The sequence below is a fragment of the Drosophila busckii genome, chromosome 2R (assembly GCF_011750605.1).
Source record: "Drosophila busckii strain San Diego stock center, stock number 13000-0081.31 chromosome 2R, ASM1175060v1, whole genome shotgun sequence".
NCBI classification, from domain to species: domain Eukaryota; kingdom Metazoa; phylum Arthropoda; class Insecta; order Diptera; family Drosophilidae; genus Drosophila; species Drosophila busckii.
In genome coordinates this window covers 3,406,099-3,431,952 of record NC_046605.1, presented here as the reverse complement: position 1 = coordinate 3,431,952, position 25,854 = coordinate 3,406,099, and the positions used below count along the sequence as shown (strand labels likewise).

Sequence of the window (25,854 nt, the reverse complement as noted above, 5' to 3'; positions counted from 1 at the left end):
ATTAAAATTTGTTGTTGTCGCTGTCGCCGCTGCTGCTGAAGATAGCGTTGCCGATGATGTAATTAACGCGTAGAAAGCGGCAAAGCGACTACAAACTGCTGCTGAACGATTTATTATAGAAATATGCAAATCAGCCAAAGATTGTACAAGAATTAGCAGCGGCGCCAACTTGTAAATTGTGTGGCAGCCACAAGAGTTAAGAGAGCCGAAGAGCGTTAGCCAAAGAGCAACAGCACTGAAGCTTGCAGAGAGCGCGTTAAAGCTTCGAAGCCAAAAGATTGTTGAAGCTTGCGAGCCAAAAGATTTCTGGTTTCTTGCGAGTAACGTAAGCTTGCGTTACGTTAAGGCCACAGCGTAGACCAGGCCTGAAGTTTCGCTTCAGTCGTGTCGTGTCAGTCGTCGAGTGCGTTTCGCTACAGTTTTGTGCTTTTGTTGTTGTGGGCCGCAACGTCGGTGTCAGTGCATAAACACACACACACATACACATACAAATGTATGTAAAGTGCTGCTTAAATATAAACAAAGCAACAACAACTACAACAACAATAGGCTCATCATCATCAACATCTTCAGCCTCAGCTACAGCTTTAGCTTTGTCATTTCACATGTACGAAATTTTTTAGTGCGCGCTTACGTTATGCAATTGTTTAAATAAATAAGAAAAACAGAGTAAAAAGTGCACGCTTTTTTTATTAATTATGATTAAGGCATAAATATAAGAAATTAGAAATTTTCGACGCCTTACAAATTGCTAAACACGTTTTGGCCAAAAGCAAACGAAATTGTTCAGCAACAACAACAAAAAAGCTGCTGCCAACAACTTGTAGTGAAATTATAAGCAACAAAAATTATTTATATAAAAAAAGAAATAGTTTTTGTCAAAGTGAAAAGCGCCGAGTGTGTGTGGAAAGCAGCAACAGCAACAACAATTGCTGCTTAATTATAAAATCAATAAAAATACAAATAACAATTGTTACAGCATTAAGAAAATAATAATAAAAGTAACAAGAGCGGCAACAAGACAACGGCCTGGGCTACGTAATCATTGGGAAAATATCTGCAATTTTGCAACAATTTCAACATAGCAACAATAAAAACAACAACAACAACGCAAGTAATTGAACAAAAGGTGAGTAGCATGTCAGACACGCATGCAAAAGCCAAAGCTGCAACAACATGTTGCACATGCAGCGGCAGCGGCAGCAGCAGCCCTCAAACTGTAAAACATGGCGTATGCGTAACATTTAGCCAAAGGCGCCATGCAATGCACGCCCTCAGCCAGAGCTACAGCTTGTATTGTTGCTTGAGTTTCCTGTTGGCCATATATATACATATATATAAATTGCTTTATGTAAACTTTAAACTTGATTTCGTTTTCATTTTGAAAACATTTAAATACAAAATAAGCAAACGCAAGCAAGCGCAGCTCAAGGTTAACAACAAAAGCCCAAATAAAAGCCCTAGCTTCAAATTTTTAGTCAAACTGTATATATATATAAATTTTGAGAAACTAATTAAAACTATTAGTGCAGCATTAACAATACAATGTCATAAGCAAAGCGGGTCTAGACGTGTGTGTTGGCCTCGAAGCAGCGATACGCTGACTACAGAGTCGGCATACACATATATAGCTATAGCTTTAAGTCTGGCTGGCAGTCAGCACGCCTGCAAAAAGCAAAAGGCAGATGCAGACGTGCCCAAAACAAAATTCATATACAAAATATATAAAATACTTGCAGTAGGTGTTATGACAATTGTTAAGGAAGGAAGCCGCTTTGGCTGCTGCAGCTTTTTATTTTTCGTTATTGCTGGTGGGAGTCAATTAGTGTGCAACTGCAACACAGCGCAGTCAAGCGCAATTATGCAGTCATAAATGTGAACAATTGCCAGTCTGCGCTCAAGACGTGTTGAAAGTGTTGATCTGCCAAGAACATATATATGCTGTATACAATAATGAAGCAATTGTAATGGGAAATGTCAGTCAGCAGCAGCAACAACAAAAGTTGACTTTATTTTCTCAGCAGCAACAAAAGAAAAATAACTGAAAGACCTCTGCATGAACAAATGAGTTTTCGTGCCCAGCAACAGCAACAAGAACAATAAGCAAAAAGTTTGCAACGCGACGTATGCGCAATATGCTTAAAAAAAAAAACAAAAATGACAAGCCAACTGTTAACTAAAGAAATGTTATTTATTTTGATTCTTAATTTAAAGTTTTTTGTCAATTTGTTTATTTGCCAAGCGCTTGAGCTTTATTTTTGTTTATCAATGGACTGTCAGTCTTTTGTTTTCTTTGCTTCAACATTGTTTGGCTTAGAAATTCTATCAGAAAAAAAAATTGTTAGCTGTTTACGCATGCGCAGCGCATTTCTTTTTGAATTAATTTATGTGCGACTGCCAAAGCAAAATTTATGGCATTTCTCTATTAAGAATTGGGTTAAGCAGATGCAAAAACCTACAAAATTGTCTAACATTGTTGTAAAGATTAAAATGCCAATTAAATGACTAACGGGCAGACAGAAAAATGCAAATTTTGTGTTTGATTAGTCATTAAAACTAAACTAATTAAGCTAATGCAACAAATCTGTTTTTAGAAAATGATATAAGTTCTTAATATATTTTGTGAAGATTATGCAACGATAGAATGAAAAATAAAAGATTATTTCACATGTGCTGTTATTTGTTAGAAAATAAATTATTTATATATTAAGAAGAAGAAATGAACTGTAGACAAATGTAATTTATTAATTGCAGCCAACTATAAAATAATAATACAGGAAAATAACAAACTGCAGCACGCGTTGCTCTTGTTGTTATCATAATTATTATTATTGTTGTTGTTATTACACTTGTTAACGATTAGCTCGACAACAATAAGCAGCAGTTGGTGTTTGCTATTAACTGATGGCCTTTAATGGCTTATCTCAGCAGCCGCAGTAGCTAACCCAACCCTAAGCAACGACACTGAGCTGAAGTCTTTATTAAAACATTAAACCATTTGGCATTGTTTTGTTGAGTCGCTGCTTTTGTAAATATAAATTGCATTTTAAGTGCAAGCGTAGGCAATTGTTGGCGCTCACACACAATTGGAGGCTGACTCAATCAGCCAAGCAACAATATATATATATATATATAGCTAGCTATATATAAATATTATGATCTCTATTGTTACCGCATACTATTTCCGCTCTTCAGCAGCGCATGTGTAATAAATAAAACGAACTTTCGTTGGGCCAAAACGCTTATGAGAAAAGTGAAAATCACACACACACGTAAATATTTAGCTAGCTGGCCAGCTTATTGCTGTTGATTGCAGTCGTGTGATAAGCACAAATCGCAGGCGAGCAAGCAGCCTCCGCTTTCATTCAGCTTCAGCTTCAGCTTTAGCTTTTGCTGCGTTTGCCAGCTAATGATGGTCAACGTAACTTTTGTGTAACAGACGTTACTTTACTCGCTACTTCGCTACTCGTTACACGTTGCATTGTCTAATTGCTGGCTACTTGCATTTGGCACGTCGAGCGCCAGAGCAAACAGTTTCATTTTCCACAACAACATGCATTCGCTTTCGGAAAATTGAGTGCACAAACTTTTGAGCAGCCCTTCCCGCTTGCCTGGCCCCAAAATTGCTACACTTACAATGCTTTTGGGCTGGCTGCACGCCAACTTGCCAGCCAGACGTGGCCAAGACAGTCGCTTAGGCCAGTTGAAGCGTGCAGACACACACACACACACACATGAACAGAAATGAAAACTGTAAACTGAGTCTGTGACTGTGACTGCGACTGAAACTGAGACTGAAAACGAAAGCAGCCGCCAAATGTTTGTTGTTGTTGTTGTTGTTTTGCTTTAGCGTTTTTCTGCAAGTAATTTCAGCGTGTTTTTTGTTGTTTTTGTTGTCTGCTTTGCTACGCTTTTCACTCCAGCCAGCTAGTAGTTGTTAGCTGTTTGCTTTTTGGCCAGGCTAAAGTTGCACTCGTTCATTTTGGCCAGCGCCAGTTTTTTGTGTTGTTTGTGATAGAAAAAAAAAGATATGCGGAAATTTTACGTACGTTGCTGCAGTTATAATGAAAGTGTCAGCAGTTTATATAGACAGACACCTGTTGCAAGCTTTACTTTAATAAGTTGTACAGCCAAAGCTTCAAAACTCATTTGTTCCACTGCACAAGTTTGTCGCCTAAGTCATTCGTTATTTTTCGTGTACTGCGCGCTCATTTGCATTTTCAACACACACACGAAAATCAATCAAAGCCCCAATACAAACAAAATAAACAACACGAGACAACGCAGCGATTTGAAATGTTTAAGTTTGTGCTGCTTGCGCAAAGGAAATAACGCTGACAGTTACATGACGATGCCGAAATATTGTAAAACGCTGTGATTTAACATAAAAAATTCATTCAAATAATTGCGTGCATGATGAGAGAGACTCTTGCTTGCTTGCTGGCTGGCGTAATATTAACTGCTTATATTTATGCATATTTATGTTGCTGCTGCTGTTAGACAAACGACAGCACAAAGTTCCGCTAGGCATTGTTTTTGCTGTAAGCCAAACAAATTTTGGCAACATTAGCTTCCTATGTGTATTTGCAATTTGCATAATGAAAACCTTAACCCCAAGACAAACGATTAACTGAACCATATCCCATGTTGAGCACTTTCACGGCATTGTTATGCAAATTAAAGCATTTGATTAGCCATGGCCAAGACACAAGTACCACCACCAGCAACAATGAGTTACAACAATAACGCATCACAGGCGTTAAATACGCGCATTATAAATATTATTTTCCATTACAGACAGACAGACACATATGCGTGTTTAGCCAACACACACACACAAATGAAAAGAGACGCAGCAAAGTCAATGACTGCTTAATTTAATTTGCTCACAAATCAATGGCCACTCATCATCTGTATCGCTTTTTGTTGTTATTTATTTCTAGCTCTATACTTTGTCTATTTGCTTGAACTTCTTTGCCGCTTGACCTTTGTATATATGGCGAGCATGCGGCGCATAGAATTTCGTTGCGGTCGAGCCAAAGCCAATCAATCAAAGCTGTAGTCGAAGCTGCCAACAAGCATAGCTTAGATTCTGTTTCTGGCTGCTTGTCACTCGGCCAAGACCTTTCGAACGAAAGTATCAAATTTGCTGTTGCACAAGAAACTCAAGAAGCGCTTCATTAGCGCTGCCTTCAAGTCGTTTCTGGTTACATAATGAAGCAAATGCAAAACAAAAAGCACAAATTAGCAAATGAAATACTTTCTAAATGGAGCTGAGCTATTTCTAAAATAGCAAAGGGCAGCAGTTGAACTAAATTGCTGCTCTAGCATTAATAGCACAATTAACTTTAATATGCAAGTATTCATTTTGTAGTGTATTTGCCAGTCGTGCAGTGTATTAAACGCTGCTGCTATGATTTGGCATATTTAGCTGTGTGGTCGTGGCCATCATAAGCCACAAAATTTGTGTTTTCTGACTGCACACACACTTAACGTTTTGAGGGGTACTGCCCAACGCTGTCAGCAGTGCAAACAAATCAACTACAAAACTACTCAACAGCTTCACTCGCTGCTCTGTCTGTGTCTGCGCTAAACATTGTCAAACATACACAATGGCACACGTGCTGTCTGTTTACAGCAGCAGCAATCGTAGTCGCAGTTGCAATTCCATTTGGCATGCACAAAACAATGACAAACAAACAAACTAACTTGGCTTAGGTAAACGAACTTGCAGTCAACAGTCAACAGACTGTCGACAATTGCTGGCAGTCGTCAGTCGGCAAATGTTTAAGTGTAAAAGTGGCCATCATAAAGTGCGCTATAACAAGCAACAAGCCTCCTCTACGCTCCCCTCTCTGCCCGCTGGGCAACTGTCACAGCCAATGACCGCGCTTGCATTAGAATTTCCAAGCAGCTGTTTGCTCCCAGTTAAGTGAATTTAACAAGCCAACTACAGCTAACATTATTATATTAATATGCAGCTGACAGTCTGACGCTTTGACTACGTTGCTATCTAAGCAACTCATTTGTCAGCAAATCAAATATTTTATTCATATTTCATTTGCAAATGCACAGCGAGAAAATGTTGCAGTCAAAGTGGCAAAGATATGTAAAATTAATTTATATAAAATGCATAACAATTGTAGTTGTTAATTTAGTAGTAGTAGTCTAAGCTTTTAGAATTATAATAATTTTTGGCTTACTTTGTTTTAAGCAGTCACTGAATTTCATACTCTCTATGCAATAATAAAATCCCAATTCAATTCATAATTCATTAAATATTCTCTGCTTTATTTTTTTGCTGTGTATCTGCGTTTTTCCTCGTCTGTTTATGACGCAGACTTTCATTCATAAAAAAAGGCCGATGCTATTAATATGCAATAGCTGTAAGCAGCGCTGCCCATAGTATGATTAATGTTGAATTTTAAGTTCTTTTGGGTGAAAGTTGAAACTTGAACTGCAAGCATTTTACTTCGGCATTTTTGTTTTTCTTCACACTGCAGCGCAGATAATCGTAAAATCGTAGTTTACTTTCTATTTCGATGATCATCAATTTGATGCTGCGAAATTTGCCGGCAGCGAAAGCATTTCTTGTTGTATTTTTGGTATTTTGGCCTGCAGTGGCAAAAGTTAATAAACTCTTGTTATATTACGGAAATATTTTCATAATTGAATTACGTTAATTAGATTGCCGTGCAATTGTTAGCTACTTTGGTATTATATCAATGTCAGCTTAATTGGCATTTATTTAAATAAAGACAAAGTGCACAAGCTTATTGTTAATATATTTTGTGAAAGTCGTTGAAATTTCTGTTTTCTGTTGTGCGTGCCACTGAGCCTCTTTTTTTTTTGAAAGTGAATATATGTTGGCAATGGCAATGACTTGGCCAAAACGCTGCATAAATCGACTGCAATCTGCAGTGAAAAATAACAGTTAACTGCACAGCTAAATCAACAAAATCAACAGCACCAAAGCGCTGATGACTTCATCAAGTATGCAGCGCCCAATCAACACTCGACATTTGTTTACAAAGAGCACAAGAGCCACCATAACAGTCCTTAAACTGTGCCAAACACATTTCTGGCCCAGCACTTGCTTAAGTCAAGCACTTCTTACCCAGAACGCAGCAGAACTTGCCATGAGCGTTAAACTTTTAAACTGTTAATGTTCTTGGAACAGTTTGTTTATTTTCATTTGGCATGCCACACTAAAATTGTTGTAAAATGCCAGCAAAAGTTGTTGAACAACTTAATTTGTGGGCTGATAAGCAACAGCGTTAACTTAACTAAATGCTTAAGACAAATGTAGGTTGAACTCGCAGATAATTTTGAAAAATGTGTGCACTGCTTTCCAGTTTGAGTTATTGCCAAAATATGCTTAAGATCAATGGTAAGATGAAGGTCTTAGAATTAATTTGTAGCTTAGAGCTTTAATTTATCGACTACTATATACAATTTGTTCTGATTTTAAAACAATTTTTTATTAAGCAGCGTTCCCATCTTCCGTACAGTTTCCAATAACAAATAAGATTTTAATACAAGATAATGCAAGATCAAATTTCGTTGCTGTCTCGCAACCAAAACCATTTCTGAATTAAACAATAATAATGAAAAATTAACGAATTAAGCAAATTAATATTTATAGTAGCTTAAATAATTTATAAAGAAAGCAGTAAAAATAACTTTCAATAAAACTCTTGTCCATTTATATTATAGCACAGCTATACTTAAGATCAATCTATGTAATTATAAAATGAATTATAACTATGAGCTTTAATTTTGAATTTTAATAGTAGCTCAAAGTATTTTCTCTAGTTTTTTGAGGTCAGCAGCAGTGGCGCCTTCAACTGTTAAGTCTATGCTAATATATGCAACTGTGCCTATCAGAATTATATAAGCCCTGCACGTAATTACTGCTGATGGCAAACTAGAACACGTCTGACTTGCCAGAACCCGAGCTGGAGCATACGTGCTGCGGCGGAATTTGGGGAGTGTACGCGCACTATAAACAAGAGAGTGGATACCATAGCCTAGCATTTGACTTGCAGTGGACAGTTACCAAAATATAAAAAGACAATGCAGTCCAAAAAAGCGCAAATCGAACTTACAACAGACAAAGACAAAGACACCAACAAAAAAAATTGAAAGGTGCAAGAAACATGCGGCTCAATAAACTTGCTGTAAACGGGACGACAAGCGACGCGATGCAGTTGCAGATAGAGAGACAACGAATGCTGCAAAAACAACAAAAATATATACATTTATATATATATATAATCAGCAAGAAGCAGAGAAAAAAACATTGTCAGGCAGACAATTTAACGGCTTTTGTTGCAGCAGGCAACATTTGTTATGCGATTGCAATCTACTATTGCACAAAATGGCGTCGGCCGTTGACAATAAACACACACACACACACACACACATACATAGGCATGCATATGCATTTCTTGCGCAAATGTTTTTTTTTTTGGATTTATGGCAGCACTGTCAAAGTTATAGACTGTCAGTCAAGCGACTCATCAGTCAGTCAGTCAAACATTTTGGGCAGAAGAAAGCTGCTAAACAATTATAAATATTAATAATAATAGCAGGCAGCAAACAAAGCGTGTAAATATGACAACAGGTTAGCGAACCTCAAGCTACATTTGCATACATACAAAGCCAATGAGAGCAAAGAGAGTGCGTGTGTGTGTGTGTCTCTTGCTTTATATGAAAGCTATAAGCCGCTATGCGTCTTCTGCTTTGGAGATGCCAAGCAGCTGCCCCCTCTCTTTAACGCTCCCTCTCTTCTCCGCTCGCTCTCTCAACAATAGGTGTTTATTATGCAATGAACGTTTTTTTCATCAACTTGACAAACTGAGCCGTGAAATAACAAGAAAAAAAAGCAGCGAAAAAAGGTAAAAAAGCAATATACAAATGATTTGCCGTTTGCTTTGTCTTAGCATTTACTAGCTCTTGCTTTTGCGCTCTCTCTCTCTCACACTCTTTGTCGTCTCGCAGCTGATTTTCAGTCGTCTGGCATATCGGTATCGTTGTATCTGTATCTTTAGCGCGTAGTGCGCATAAAATGACAAGTAATTCAATAAAAATTGCATGTTTTACATAAATTCTCTTGTTTGGCCATAAAAATGCCAAGCGTACAAAGCGCACAGTGCTACCAAAGCAGCAGAAAATGCTGCAAAAATTCATGTTAAATTGAAATTAAACAAATTGGTAATGTAAGCAGTGCACTTTGTTATTGCAATGCAGCATAGATTAAGCTAAAAGAATTTCTGTACTATGTGTGTAATATTTTGACCAAGTTATGATAGTTAAGAGTTCACTGGGGTATGTCTAAAAAATGTTTAGATCAAAAGCATAAGAGTTGAAAGAAGTTTTAGTGCAAGACTTAACAAAGAAAGGATGAGATACAAATATTTAAAGCTGGAAATGAAAACTTTTAGGGTATGCAGCTATTTGCTTGTCTCTACCAACTCCAATATAATGCACAAATTAAACAAATATCATTAGTTTAAACGCTACTTAGCTTTATATTTCAATCATACAACAAAGTGCATACAATAGTCGCATTTACTCCATCTGCAGTCTGATCATTACTGCTGTTACTTAAGCAAATAATTATTTAATTATGCAGCCTCTTGTCATAATCAACCGCAAAAGGCATAACTGTATTTATGCATTTTGCTGTTGTAAGAACTCTTATTTAGCTTTGGCAGGTTCAACGTTGCAACACACAAAGTTTACACAGCTGAGTTGGCTGAGCTGGCCTGGCTGACTGACTGACTGTATGGATGACTTGTAAAAAGGAAGTCAGGTCATAAACAATTTTTTGTATTGTGCTCTGGGTGCATTGAACTCTATTTTGGGTCGCTGTTTGCACAGTTTGAGGCCTGTCAGCAGCAAGAACTGCTCATTATGAGCGGCACATATAAAAGCTTTAGTTGTAACAAGCATATATTAAATTTTGGCAAACTTGTATTTTTGCAGACTCCCAAACGCTGAAAGCGTCACAACAAACAGAAAATGGTGTCGCGCCGCAAAATATTGTCACGTTCACGCGATGATCTGAACCTGGATCAGACCTTCAATCAGCAGGAGGAGGAAGAGGATGTTTGGTATCAGAAAGACAAACTTTACAAGGTAAGGCGATAGGCAATCTCAATGGATTTAATGAGCCCAGGCATTGAGCATGATGCGGCAGCAATTAAATGCAATTCATTAGCATAACTATACGCTTGTTTGTATGTGTGTGTGTGTCAATTGCTTAGAAGCTAGCACACAAAACAAAAATGAGGCTAACGGAGGCCATGGCACGACCAAGACGTTTTCAACAACAACAGCTCAAGACAGCTCAAGACTTGGACTTCCGCTTTTGTCCAGTTGCCAGTTTTTCGTTTTTCTTGTTGTTGTTGCTGTCTATGATTTGTGGCTTATTCTCAACACGTGCAGCGTGGCCGCATTGAGGTCAGTCTTAGCATATAAACGCATTTAAACCACAAGTCTAAGGTACTAAGTTGTTGTTGCTGTTGCTATTGCTGTATTGACCAATTGCATTAATTACCGTTAGGCCATCGCAATGCGTTGTGCATTTTTAATTTGCCTATAGCCATTTGGCAGTTGGCGCAACAAACTAACGAACAGCCAACGAAAATAGCTGCTAAATGCAGACGTAACCCTAAGCACGAGCTTCATTTTATAGTATGCGTGTCTCGCTCTCGCTCTCACTCTCTCTCTCACTCTTTCACAGCGCTTGCGGATGTTTGTGTAGCGCTTGCCGTGTGTGTGTGGGTATTTCATTGATTTTTATAGTTTAGGCAATGCGCAGCGTCAACAAAATTTGCTTAGAGACAAGTTTATGCGCAGCATAAAAAAGTGTTTTAAACAAATTAAATAAAATTTGAAATGCTTGCGAAATGCGCTATAAATTTAAAGAGCGTCTTAAACAAATATCGATTATAGCTGCAGTAAAGCAGCAAATGTTGCTAGAAGCTACAGCTTTATTTATAGCAAAGCTAACAAATCTATTGACAATTATATAAAGCTCTTGAACTCAACTATTTGTTGTTAAACATTTGAGTATTATACTTTTGGCCAAAGTGGCGCTGCCCACGCAAGCAACAGTCAAAAGCCGAATTTGTTAACGTATTATTATTATAAATATAAGTTAACTGGGTCGCACAATTTTGATATGCAAACACACCCAGCTCATAAAATTTTATGTTTTAAAATGTGGCAAAAAAATCAAAAGAGGTGAAAAGCTCGCTTGACACTGTTTTCCTTTGTCGCTTGAGTTTTCATTTTGGGCGCCCACGCGTTTCAGCTTAGTCTAAAGCAAAAACGCCCCAACAGCCAGACAATTGTGCAATTGACATGAGCTGGCTGGCGGCTCAATAATTCTGTTTAGCATGACAAAGAAGTTGAAATTTTCCCACAAGCGTTCAGTCAACAATGAGTACGAGCGTAAGAGAGAGAGAGAGAGAGAGAGAGCGAGCGAGAGAGGAGAGCGCAACAAATTATGGCAGCAGTTAGCTATTGTTGCCCTTATTTTGTCGCTCGTGCATTTTATTGAGCAATGCTTACGGTAATGTTTACAAATTTATTAGCTGGGAAGCAAAACAAAAGACTTAGGCAACGAACCTGGCAGAACTAGCGCAACTTCTAATGCCAGTACGTTCATTTTTTGCGAAAGTGGGCATGAAAATGAAAGTTTTTCTTTTTAGCCAGCCAACAAGTTTGTGCTGTTTGCTTGACTGCATTTCCACTGTCACTTAATACACGTTCACCTGGTTTCAGTTTTTTTTGTAGCTTGTGTGCGGTTTTGGTTTCATTTTCGGCCTAGAGTTGTACAACAGGATTGGCGGTGGCAACGCGTTGGCGCAAGCAGGAAAAGCCACATGTCAACTGACTCTGAAAGCAGACAGCAAGTTGGAGTTTGAGTTGGGGAAGAAAATTCCAAAGAAATTTTCAACGCGCCGCTCTTTTAAGCCAGCGCGCATTTAATATGCCTTATAAACAGTGGTAGTCATAATTTTCAAACAATTTCCTGCTCAAGCAAAAGTTTTCTTGATTGAAGCCGCCTGACGGAAGACTATTGGCCAAGCTATTATTAAACCTAAGCACAAGCAAAGGCACTGGCAAAGGCAAATCAGCGCTACGCTTCATGCATAAAATTTGCATAAAATTTTAGCTAGCGAGCTGCTCAATTATTGCTCACTTGACCAGCCGGCTAATAATAATATTTACGCTGCACTCGATGATCACCGAAAATGGGTCAGCTTGACATTTGTGAGTGAGTTCTGCAGGGCATACGCTGCGTATGCATAATAAGTATTATGAAAGCAAACAATTCAATTCAATCTGCCGTACACAAATGAATCTATCAACAAAAGCAATTGCTGCCTATGTATATATCAATTACAACAACAATAACAGTGAATAGCCAATGCCTGCAAGCGGCTAAAACATTTTATTAAATGTCAGTGCGCATCTGTTGTCATCTTGCTGAGGCAGAGGCTGAGGCTCAGCCGCTAATGCTCTAGCCGCTGTGCCAAATCGTGACTCGCAAAGTTCAACAGCATTTTACACAGAAACAGCGCAAAGAAGTGCAAACTTAATAAACCACAAAAGGCAGCAAACAAAAGCTCAAGATTCTGTAGCAACTTCCGTGCGAATTGCACTTGTGCTCATGTGTGTTTACCGCTCGATTGTCTCTAGCTCAGTTTTTGTTTTATTAAACTTATTAAAACAGCGCAGCGTGTAACATTAAATTTAATTACCGTCGCGCAACATTTGTTAACGGTAAAAGCAGGCTATAATTTTATACTTTATGGCAGTCAACAGCTCAATTTAAACCTTAAATTGTTATAAATATATGCAAATATTTAGATTTAATTACCAGTTTGTGAAATCTCTCGAATTAAATGGCGAAAGTTGTTGAACAACTAACAGAACATTTGCTTACGTTTCAAATTTTAGTGGCTGTAATTATAGTAAATAGAAAATGTGCTTAACATAAATTGAATATTAAAAATGCTTGTCAATTCAAAATAATTATTGAGCAATAAATATTAAACGTTTCCGCACATTGATTTTTATATCAATAAAACGGCACTTAATATATTTTACTTCTTGGCAAGTAATTTTATAAAAATAAAAGCTATGATCTAAGCAAATGTGCGTGTCTTTTTCCAACTCATCTTAAAGATTCTCTGCTCATAGCTATTATCAATACTCTCTGATTCACAGCTTGCACATCCGTGATGACTTTAGCTTTCGATCTCTAATCTACATATAACATGGAATATTTCCATTTTATTCTTTGGCTACTTTAAAATTTCAATACGCTGTTGCTTTGCCAACTTACCTAATCGCCTGATTATCGATTTGCGTCACAGTCACAAAAAACAAACCATATTAATAATTTCCGAAAATATGCAAAAATGTTAAAACTTTGCTTGGTTTTTTTACTTTTTTGTGGTACGTTAATAATTTGTATAATAAATGTGTGCTTAAAAAACCAGTTCAGTTGCTTTTTTAAGAATCGATTGGCATTTTAGCCAGCCAGAGTAACAACAACAAACATTGTGCACAAACTTGTTTCATAGCTGTGCTAATTTTCATGCACAATTAATATTACGTATACGCGCCCGTTGCCAAGCCAAGCTCAAGCTTAAGCGCGCTAATTAAAGCAACAACAAGCAGCAAGAAGTATCGCCCAACAACAACAGCTTGAAGTTGCAGCTACACTGCACAGCTGAACTTTGACATTCGTCTAAAAGTTTTGTTTTGGCAGCAGATGCGGCCTAGAAATTTAAGCAACATCAACAAGTTGTAACTTGTTTTGCCAGCAAGACACTTGAGCCTACAAGTTATTCTTTGGCATGACTGCCAAAAATATCAGTACACGAAAAGCAGAGAAAAAATAAATATTTTTAAAAAACCTGTACAACAAAAGTGAATCTGCCTTAAGTAGAATCTAAGCGACTTTGAAGTGAAATCAAAAGTGCTGTCTGCGCCGCACATACAAATGTTTTAAAGCTAAAGTACACACACACACACACACATACATACAAATAGACAAAGACGAAAAGGTTAACAAGTTTTACTACATGATTTATTTGCATTTTTAATATGCTTCAGCCTCAGCTTCAGCAGCAGCAGCTCGGAGCTGCCTAGACAAGTTTACCATGCGTTGCCTTTTGTTCAAACTCAATGTAGAACTAAGCCAAACCAAAGCATAAGATTGTTAGCTGCTGCTTGCTGCCTAGTTATTTGTCTGGGCTTAGCTCATAAAAGCCCGCAATTTGTTTACTGAACTTTGCCCAAAAAAACAAAAATAACATATCTGGAAAAAATAAAATTATAACTGAGCGCATGTTGGTTACTGGGCTAATGGCTTTGTTTATGACCCTGTTCTTTGTGCGGGTTAATTGAACCTCTTTTTTGTTTGTCTTGTATGCCATGCAGTACATTTATATGCATATGTGTGTATGGGTGTGTGTGGGGCGCCATTAAATCGCCAGCTGTGCACAACACAAAGCCTGGCTTGAAGTAGTTAAAACTTAAATGCCAAAAAATTATATCAAAACTACGTTTAACTATATGACATATAATATGCATATTTAAATTAATAAAGCGTAACTTAAGTGTAGTTAAATTGCCATAAAAAGTTATGTACTGTTATAAATTTCATTATATTCTAATTGAGTTTCTCTGCTTTGCAGTTTCGCAAAATGTATCAAATTAATTTTAATGCTAGCGCGTATTATAGTTATATGTTAGCAGCATTAAAAATTTGCATAAAAAGTTTCATTGCATTGTTATAAATGTCATATAAATTTATACTATTATTATCATCGCAACTGGTTTTGTGAAATTTTGCAAAAAACTAGATTAAAATTAATTTTAATGTTAGTGCAAATTCTGTTTAACTTTTGAGTGCTTTGAAATTTGCATGATATTTTATTGTATTGTTATAGTTATATATAAATCACAGCAAACTTTTTGCCTTAGTCTCTAACACACTTAAGGCAACAAAAATATTTCTTTTTGTATAAAATGCACATTAATTTTCAATTTCATTGTGATTTCATAACAGTTGTAAGAGTTTCTCACATGCCATTTGTAATGTTGTTTCGTTCGCTGATTAATTTAATATAAATGAAAAGAAAACGAAACCTTTTGTGTGCATAAGTGTGTGTGTGTGGATATAAAAAATAAAGGCATGACGATTATAATGAAAACTATAACGAAATGTAAAATATGCGCTCGCTTTACTATTGCTGGTGCACTTAAGCATGACGCAAGCGACAGCGAGTTGCATTTGCTTTGCTTTAGTTGCAATCGAATGCCTTGCAGCACTTTAAATAACTATGCACAAAGTGAGAGAGAGAGAGAGCGCGCATTATATATATATGAAATAGAGAGCGCGTTGTATATATGTAAAAGCTGCTAAGCGCTGTTGTCTATAATTTTATATGTCTGTCTGTCTGGCTGTCTGTCTGGGGCTGTAAACACGAAACACTATCAAAGCTTCGTGCTCCGATTTGATTTTAACTTTTATTTAACAAACTGCAGCAACAACAAAAGCTACAGCAAGTACAACAACAACAAAATAGTAAAAGTAAATTGAGTGAAAAACAGCAACAACAAAAATTAAAAGCACAAAACGCAAGCGCCCAACAAGGCCGTTCACTTTGGCTGGCAAAAAGCTACGAACACACACACAAATACACACACACACACACACACACACACACACAGCACACATAGATAGCGCTTGGAGTGCATAGAAAGTGAAAATTGCTGGCATTAGTTGCATTTGCATTGGCAATTGTTGCCTGCAAGTTGCTCGCTTCAGTCTTTTGTTTGCCATTTACTCATGCTTCGGCATCTTTTTGTGTTTCACACCTTTCGTTTGCAGGAGCACATACAGGAAGTGCTGGACAAATGGACGCAAATCGATGATGAAATCTGGGCCAAAGTAATTGTCTTCGAGCGCAATAGACGCGTAGCCAAAGCCTATGCACGTGCTCCCGTGCTGACCATCAATGGCTCCGACGACGGCTTCGATGGCATGCGGTAAGTGTTTAACAATAATATTATTAATTGCTGACGGCACACACACAAACTATTTGTAAACAAAACAAAAAAAAAGGGATGCAAAAAAAATGTAAATTAAAATAATTAAATAAACGCTGCCTTTGAACTTATGCGCAGCAACTTTTGCCCTTGACCCACTGCCAAAGAAAATCAGCAAAAATAAAAACAATAAGCGGCTGTTGTTGTTTTTACTCTCTGACTGCTGTTGCTGTTGGTAATAAATTGCTAAATTACACCTGATGTGCTCCCAAATGAGCGCTGAATGAAATCTCCAGCGTACGCCCATTAAATTGATGACCACGCCGCATTACAAACTAATGGACAAACTGAACTTGTAATGCCCACAACAGCTGCGTAATAGATAAAGATATCCAAAAGAACCTTCAGCGCATGCAAAATTAAAGCACCTGTGACCTCAGCCGCCGCCGTCGCCGCCGCCAACGCCCGCCGCAGTTGTTGCTGCTGCGGCCAATTTGTAGCATGGGAAAATGCTTTAATAATTGCGCGTATTTTTCTATGAAATAAGCGATTTCCGTTTCGCCGCGCAGCAATTTGGCAACAGTTCTTTGCTTTTGTGGTCTGCTTGACTGCAGTCTTTTATTTTTTTGGGGCCAGCGCGCTGCAGTTTTGAGGCTAATTAACATATGCCGATATTCAAGAGTTTGCGTGCCACAAATTGCCAAATGCCAAATGCTTGAAGCTCAATTTGCTTGCGGGCAATTTGCTGCAGCCAAAGCCCAAAAAAAACTTAGACTATGGCCAAATGTCAAGTGAGGCTTAAAGCGCTTTTAAGGTACTTGGATTATTTCATTTCTTTTAAATTAACTCTCTACTAAAATTTGCGTATCTGCTGTCATTAATCAACTTAATCAAGCCAACACTAAAACAACATTGCATATAATTAAAAAGTGCTTAAACAGCAAAGCAGTTGTAAAGAAAAAGCAAAGATATGGCCAAAAAGCAAAGACAGTTAAAATAAATTTAAGTTTTTGACATTTTTCAAACTTTGAATGGCGCCAACTCAGCTAAATGTAGTCGGATTTTAATGATTTGTGTCTGTTTGGACTCTTTAAAGCAAAGCTAATTAAACTACATTTAATTTGGGACATTTTAAAATGTAAGCTTGCACTTAGACATGCTTAAAATGTTAAACCAAGTCACTAGCATTGCAGTTTTTGTTAAGTTATGGCATATTGTATAAATTTGTAAGCCCTAGAAATTCATGAATTTTTATTGCCATTGTTTTCTTTGAGTGTAGTTGCATGCATTACGTATTAAAGCATAAATGTGCAGATTAATTCAAGTTCGTAACTCAGCTAGTGACAGGCGCAGGCACCAAAAAGGGCAAACAGGCTGGCGGCATGCTGTTTAATGGCTTGCCACATAAAAATGAAGATGCTGCCACACAGACCAAATGTCAGCAGCAGCAGCAATGGCAACAAAAGCTTTAATAAATATATAAGCAAGCATTTTGTTAACAGTAGTGTCAGACGCGCGCGCACAAATTCAAATGAAATTTGAAATTGAAAATGAAAATGAAAATAATAACGAAAGTCATTCGCGATGGGTTCGTGACGAGGTCATCAGCGATTGCCGCATTGCAAATTGCAATTGTCATTTGCTTTTGTAGCAGCAGCAGCAGCAGCAGCAGCAGCATCTGCTTGTTGCCATTGTTAATGTTGTTGTTGTTGTTGCATGGCTACTTGTTCATGTCAATTGCAGGTTAAGTACAAGTGAGCCTTGCCATTAGCTATGGGCTAAAAATTTGAATTTCAATTCGTGGCTTTTTTTGCTTTCAAGTGAAAAGTGTCAAGTTAATCAATTGACAATGCGGCTTAGTTCAAACAGTTGGACTGCATCAGTTTTTTTGTTTAGCTGCACTTGGAGAAAAGTATGGTAATGAATGTAGTAAATTTTAAAAATGTAATAACAATAAGTAAGAATAAATAATATATATCACAACAAATTGCAAGAAATATTTAAGACATGAAGAGCAGCAAAATAATCTTAAATATTATTTTGCTTTACTCTTAGGTCCCCACATTCTTTTCAGTACATTTCTTTAGTGTTTAGCTTAGCTTGCCACTAGCTTTGCCTTGTTGTTTAATTAGCTGCTGTCGCTTTGTTAAACTGATATCTAGACTGCTGCTGCTACTTTAGCTGCTACTACTATTTGCAAGTGAAATAAAGGTGGCAGCATTTGAATGCAATGGGGCAGCTTGGAGGCGTTTTTATCATATGCTGCCATTTAAAATGCACACGCAATGTTTTTCAGCGGAAATCTAGACAAATGCTAATGAATTGCCATGGGCCGAAGTGGACTTATTAGAGTATTTTTCTTGCAGTTCGTTAAGGGCTAGCATGTAAATTAATTAATTAGATATTGTAGGTGTTGCGATTTAAATGACACGCAGCAGGACCACACACACACACACACAGACACACACCAACACAAAGTGTTGCTTTTTGTTTGCACAACAAGCGCCTTTAATTAAAGACAAAGCCCTTTAAAGCAAAGCACTCGTGGCCAGACCACTTGCGTTCAAGTGGCGCCTTGCTAGACACGGACGTGGGCGTTGCCAATCAAATCGAAATTTGCATGTTGTGGCTCATAATATATCCCGCGGCTATAAAAGCAGGCGTGTTATAAATGGAGCAAAACATTTTGCGATTGCAACATTTCGATCTCGATCTCGATTTCGATTTCATTTGCGTGCGCAAAAAAAGATAAAGGCGCGTTCACTCAAGGCCATGCTACAGTTACTTACAATAGACCAAAGCTGACAATAGCCTGCGCCTTTTGCTTTTGCCACACGTGCCACACAGTTAAGGCGTCAGTTGGCTAAGAATCATATAAACAAACGGACATAGATGTGGCCTTCAATGTAATGCTGAGTTTTGAGGTGCAGCTGCTAATTAGTGCGCCGTTACTCTATTTATAACTAAAAGCTGTGCGCGAGTTTGTTGCCTAAGTCTTGCGTTTTTACATGGCGTTTTTACATATTTTTTTAGTTGAACCGGTTGTTGTTTTTGTGGACTAGCCGCAGGTCAGCTGCAGCGCAGTCGGTGCCTGTTTATGGCACGCTGGTTAAACCAGTTGCCGTTAACTGCCGTTGCGCTTGCCGTTTCGCAGGCGCTTCCTTGAAGAAGCCACAGTGCCAGCTCCCCCAGCTTGGTGACCCACTCTACACGTTTAACTTGAACTCCAATTTGGTGTCTTGTTTGTATCTGTAAACACGCTCGCTTTCATTGGCAACAGCAGCAGCAGCAACAGTTGCAGTTGCAGTTGCTGAAAAAAAAAAATTGTTGCTGACTTTTTGCCTTTCGCATTGTTGTTGATTTCGTTCAGCTCATTTAGGCGTGTCAGGTCCAGTTTTTTGTATCTTATGCATGCATTTATATACATGTATATAATTTTTTTTAATACCGGACGACCTTGCAACCGATATGCAGCAGCAGCAGCAACAGCAATGCAAACATATATGCTGGCCACATCGAAGTGAATGCAACTTTTGCGCCCAGGCCATGAAATTGGTTAATGCATGCATGTGTGTATGTGTGTGTGTGTGTGTGTGTGTGTGATTGACAGTGGGTTCTGAACTCATCTTTGCCTATGGCTTGAATTTTTTAATATTAAACGTAGCATTTATCAAGACAAAAGAACTGCAAATCCGCTTCATATATGCGCGCAACCTTGAAAGGCACAACAACAACAACAGCAATTGTAATGGCAGCAACGGTGGCAGCAGCAATAACAGCTCGAATTGTGGCAGCGTTTGCAGCAGTCCATGTCGATTTCATTTTCATGGAAAACTTTGACACACATTTCAAAGCAAACGGTTTTTCGTTTTTACAAGCATTTAGCCAATAAATCAACGCCAAAACGCTCAGGCAGATGGTTACGCGCTGAGCGGCAAGCGCATGGCCAAATGCCAACGGCAATTGCTGTTGCCGCTTTGGCTGTTGCTGTTGCGCTGTGCTGAGTGGCAGGCAAGCAGCAGAAGCAGCGCTTCATTATACGAAAATTAACATAAAACATAATAGTGACAGTGCGGCGGCGTCAAGTGCGCTTGGCAGGAGCATTGCAGATAACAGCGGCAGCAGCAGCAGCAACGGCAGCAACAACAATTACAATTAGCTTTGTTGCATTGTTAGCCGCGTTTTGCGGCTTCCTTTTTGCCAGCTACTTGTTAGCATTTTAGCCGACATTTTGGACGACCTTAAAGAGAACGCTAGCCAAGTACAGTGTAGCTTGTCTAACAGCAACAGCAAAAACTACGCCTTGACTTGTTAAGTTTTTCACTACACAACAAAAGACTTGGGCAACAAACTTGCATGACGCAGCCACAGCAAGCGCCACAGCCTTGTGCTGCAATTAAACAAGCCGCTCAAAATATGATTTTTTATATCACACAAAAAGTTTGTTGTTAATTTTTTTTTATTTTTTATATTGCGTTTTGAGCTGCAGCTGCCACACTTTGCGGCAAGCGCATAAATCACTGTCAATGCGAATTTGTGGCAAGCGCATATGCTACATTTATTGCTTGTCTGTGTGCCTTTATGCAACGTTGCCAGTTGGCCAAAATGTTTTGTCAAACGTTTAATATAACAAAATGTTGCCGCTGACTCATTTCGGCACAGCAACTGCGCAAGTTAAGCCCCTTGGAAAGTGAATGTGGCAGCAGCAGCAGCGCAGCAGCAAACTGCGCTATTGTTTATGTATTTAAGGCGACAGCTGCTTGACTTGTTATTAATAATGTCCGCCACTTATAATTATCACTCACTTTACTTTTTAACTTTAATTCTTTTGCAGCATTGGCCTCTGCGGCTTTGACAATCCCATGCGCGATCAAAAAACCGATGAGCTCAAGCGTCTGATTGGTCAGGTATGTGTGATTAATCAGCGACAGAAGTAATTTGCATATTGCGCCGCCAAATTAAAAGAATTGACAAGCAAAGCGCATTAGCAAATTCATTTCTTCTTAAATTTCGCAATTTTATTTATAAGCTTACGATTTTTTATTACAGGGCGTTAAGATCAAAATGGACGATGCTGGCAACATACTTGTGCGTCGCTATGCCAAGAGCAATGTATTTGTCAAGAGCACCGCCAGCAATGCCAATGAGGAGACCTCCATTGGTGCCGAAATCCTAAAGTTGCCCAATCAAGCCCTCGAAAGCGAAAAAATAGTCAAGGCAAGTTATTCCACATCGACCACGTTGCACTGTAGCTAATTGTATGTGTGTATTTGTTTGCAGCTGTTCGACATGAAGAAGTTCCAGTCGAATGTGAATCGTGAACTACGCCGTGCCTATCCGGATCGCCGGCGCTTGGAGACGCAGTGTCTATCGGTAGTGGCCTTTGTCAAATCGGAAAATGACATTTTGGAGTGCCCCATCTGGGTGCTCATTGTCAATGTGGTCGCCATGGATATGCTAAAGAGCAAACTGCCGCCAGGTAAGTCAGCCAAGCAACAAGTGAAGCGCTGCACACTGAAAGAAACAAATAATGTTTGTTATATTATTCTTTGCAAAGCGAGCAGAAGAAAATAAATGAAGAAATTTAAATTTAAACTGAATTAAATATTTAAAATATATCCTAATAAAAATAAAGTAATTTTAAATAATCTATCTTTCTATATTTTTAGTCAGACTTCAAACATTTTTTCTTCGACTGTAGCCGTTAATAGATAAACTAAGCCTGGCTCTGGACAGCAACTTTTATTGTTTATTGATTTATGTGTTTGGCTCTCTTTGCAGTGCAACGTCCCATTGTCGACATCAAGAATCGCCCGCGCATACCCATACCGGATGAGGATCCCTATAGCGTCGCTGGCAATGGCAGCAATGGCAGTTCGGGCAGCTCGGGCTTTGGCAGCGCACATCAGCAACAGTTGCACCAGCATCAGCAGCAGCTGGGCAAGCATTTGAATAATGGCAGCAGTGGTCATGTAGCTGCCACACGAGAACAGTTGCTGCTGCAGACGCAGCAGTTGGCGCACAAACGCAGCGAGAAGCCACCCAAATTGCCACCCAGGGACAATGTCTATGCGCACGATCTGATTCCAAAGGTAAGTTTTACGTTTACGCAAGTGCTGAAGCTACTCTGAAGTTTTGTAGGCAGGTGTAATAAATACACAGTTATAAGTATATACAAAAACAAAGTGTGGCAAGCTGGCTATGCTTGGCTACATGCGCAACGCGCGCGCACTTGCAAAACGTGAGCGCTGGGGCTCTTGCTCTGGCTCTGGCTCTTAGCTCTAAATACCAGGCCACTTGTTGCGGCGACGGATTTTGCTGTCGCTTGCCATTGTCAGAGCGTTGGGCTTCAACAAGCATTTGGCTTGCAGTCAATAAAAATACGAATTTCAGCAGCAAAATTAAACTGAAATCTATATACATATATATGCATAACTGCAAACGAATCGCGTGTAATTAATATGCATGGAATGTTGCCACTGGGCTCAGCGAGCTGCGAGCCAAAAGCTATTGGCGGCCTCTTGGCCAGACTGCACAGTTATGGGCTATAACTGTAAGCACACACACATATACACATACAGAGACATAGGCTGGCGCACCTTGCGCAAAATTGTTTAGTTACAAGGCAGCTGAATGAGTTCGTTGCCTAAGTCTTTTGATTTGCGATTTATTTATTTTTTTTGGGTGGGCCAAACTAGTATTATACACATGCTAAATATATAAATTATATATAATTTATAGCCGGACTATGATGACATTGATTTGGAAACTAGAATCAAGCTGTCACGCGGCAAATCGGACAAAGGCAAGGACAACAAGAAATACGGTAAATGTCAAAGTTTAAACTTTCAGTACTATACATATAACTTTTATAACTAAACTGTTATGCAGATGATCCTTATTATTGTGGCCTGCGTGCACGCGTGCCCAACTTTGTCAAGTCGTCAAAGAACAACAAGGATCAGCGCGATGGCAATGGCAACAACATTACCAACGGCAACAACAACCACAACAACAATAACAACAACAGCAACATTAACAACAACAACAACAATGGCATGAGCACGCTGAGCCAAAAGAAGACTTCAATGATACACAATCACTTGGCTGGCATGCATGCACATCCACATGCACATCATGCGCTTGCCCATCCACATCATCTGCAGCAGCAGCTATTGAAGCAGCAGCAACAGCAACAGCAGCAGCAGCAACATCAAATTTGGCAGACGCGCAGCTATGAGAGCGGCATAGGTATTTATAAACAGGGCGGCTATTCATCATCATCACACAAAATGCACGCATTGCACTTGCAACAGCAACAGCACCCACATACATGCACACAACAGCAACACCAACAGCAGCAACATCATGCGCATTCACGCCACCAACACAGTCGCCATTGTCAGCATTACCAGCGCAAGCAGAGCAGAGCAGCGGCACCGAAGCCAGCGCCAGCGCCACCGCCGGCGCAATACTATGACGATCTAGAGGAGCTGGCAGTGCGCGCGGGTGCGCGACGCGTATCCATGCGCCGCTTGCCCTTGACCACGCAGCAGGCCTGCAATTGCGTTAGCTGCTATGCGCTGGCGCCGCTCTGTGGTGAGATACCAGCGCCGCGACCGCAGCGCAGCTTGAGCAGTCAGCAGCTGCGGCGGCATCAGCGGCTGAGTGGCGGTCTGGCAGATCGGCATGGGCCCACCAAGTATTGCAGCGAGAGTGATGTATCGGTGCTGGAGCAGGTGCAGGAGCAGGACGAGCCGTTGACCATGACTTCGGACAGTTACGCATACGATGACTTTGACCTGGACTTTGACAAAGACGATGCAAATGCAAATCTCTATATGCGACAGCTGGCCGCGACGGCTGTGCGCCAGAAGTCGCAGTCGACGGAGAGTTTCTTTGAGCAACCCAATGAGGAGGGTTCCCTTTATATGTACGGCGGACGGCGGCGCATAGCGCCTGTTAATCTTTACGAGCGTGTGCCCACTGACCACAACAACAACATCAACAGGCGTACGCAATACTACAACAGCAAACATTGCAACAGCAAGTTCCAGAACAACAACAACAATAATAATAATAACAAGAACAAGTTGCTGCTGCCAGCGCCAAGTTGGCGTGGTAGACGTCCGCAGTCTGCAACACTTTTGCAGCAAGCTGACAAAAAACTATATGACAACAACAATAATAATAACAACTACAATAAGCGACAGCTAACGAACAACAACAGCAACAAAAGCTTGAAAAACAATGACGACGTCTTGAAAAGCAAAAATAATTTCAATAGTAAAAACAAAAGTATAACAGCGGCGGCGGCAGCGGTAGCCGCAGCAACCACAGCAGCAGCAGCGGCAACAACAACAACAGCCAGCATAACAACAACAACAGCAGTAGGCAACAACACGGCAGCAACAGCAAAAAGTACAACAAACAATGCACCGCCTGCACAAAGAACTGGGCGCACTGCCAGCCGCCTTGACATCAGTGACATGGAATCCATTTATGGCTACCTAAAGCCGCGCAAGCCGCGCAGTCTTAGTCTCAAGAAAATTCAGATACTTGACTATTGAAAATTTGTTGCACACACAGCACAGCACAGAAAATGAGACAAAACGAATAAAAACAGAGCGCAAGTCAACAATTGAGGTTATGTCACTATTGGTTGCTTTACTCGAGTGTCGGTTAACGTTTAAAAACATATAGCGCTGTGTATATATAAATGCGAAAAATTTGCCTATTTTTTGGGTAAAGGTATTAGCTAGCACCACCTTTTGTTGTACCCGGGTAAATGCCTTAAAAAAAAAAAACAATCAACAGCCTTAAACTGTACGCATACTAACTTTTACCTTTACTTTGGACCCTTTGGACTGCCACAGAACCTTACCCTCAATGTACATACAAAACACATATTCATATCATACATATTGTTCATATCATGCATACATCTCTACTATTAAGACTTACTTGCTAATATCACGCTTAACTGCTTCTTGTAGATTCCGAACTTGTTGAATCACCCTACAATCACATCTATGGACGCCATTTACCGCTGCCAACACGCGGCTATGTGCCCACACCACGCATGTTTATTGGGGAATGGGACTGAACGGGGGAGAAGCGTGGCGCAAGCGTAAGGAGTATGAGGAGCAACAACAGCTTCGGTGAACAGCACACAACAATGCACTATACGTTGAGCCCTTGGAGCCGTTAAAGCAAGGCACGCATGTTTACTATAATAAATCGTAAAGTTTATATAGACATTATTATAAGGCAGCCCTCTTGACTGTCAAGTGCAGCGTTAATTTAAGTCAAGCGCACATCTATAACAAGAGCTTAAATAATTTAGCAAAATATAGACATAGGCTAATGCTTGATACAGAACGGAGAGCAAAAACCAATCTTATTAATATAAAAAAAAAGAGAAAAATAGCTGCGCAGCGCTTATTTCGTTTTGAGTTTTCTTCTTGAGATTACCAAGTACCTTTAACTATATAAAATATGAAACTATATAAAACAATTTCTTTTTATATTTTTGCGCATTAACAGGCCATTTAACATTCGTGTAGTTTTAATGCTTTTTTTAAATTTGTAAAATTTTGTTGCACTGATGGCGAATTGACACGCTCGACTCGCAGCTCAATTCACAAAAGTTAGTTTACGACTTGATAGCGTCACATACATACATTAATATATATATACTTAATATTTAAGCGGATTTGTCTGTTTTCTTTTGTACACGCATGTGGCCAACACAAGAAACATTATATATAT

At 39.2% G+C, this 25,854-nt stretch overlaps 1 protein-coding gene across 1 annotated transcript; it reads left to right on the top strand.

The window, feature by feature from the left end:
* The first annotated feature begins 393 nt into the window (after window positions 1-393).
* Window positions 394-25,850, top strand: LOC108597633. The gene is made up of 10 exons (XM_017984278.2): window positions 394-1,129; window positions 9,991-10,143; window positions 15,926-16,083; window positions 20,918-20,990; window positions 21,133-21,300; window positions 21,364-21,562; window positions 21,865-22,175; window positions 22,825-22,909; window positions 22,975-23,334; window positions 25,080-25,850. Exons 2-10 carry the CDS (start codon window positions 10,027-10,029, stop codon window positions 25,187-25,189), a joined length of 1,581 nt encoding a protein of 526 aa, XP_017839767.1. The 5' UTR covers window positions 394-1,129; window positions 9,991-10,026; the 3' UTR covers window positions 25,190-25,850.
* Window positions 25,851-25,854: the final 4 nt, after the last annotated feature.

Excerpts from the sequence above, each read along its gene's own strand:
- LOC108597633 (XM_017984278.2), top strand. The coding sequence starts at position 10,027 with ATGGTGTCGCGCCGCAAAATATTGTCACGTTCACGCGATGATCTGAAC. Across the intron at positions 22,176-22,824 it reads CGCACGATCTGATTCCAAAG|CCGGACTATGATGACATTGA; the intron begins GTAAGTTTTACG and ends TATAATTTATAG. Across the intron at positions 23,335-25,079 it reads CAGCTATGAGAGCGGCATAG|ATTCCGAACTTGTTGAATCA; the intron begins GTATTTATAAAC and ends TGCTTCTTGTAG.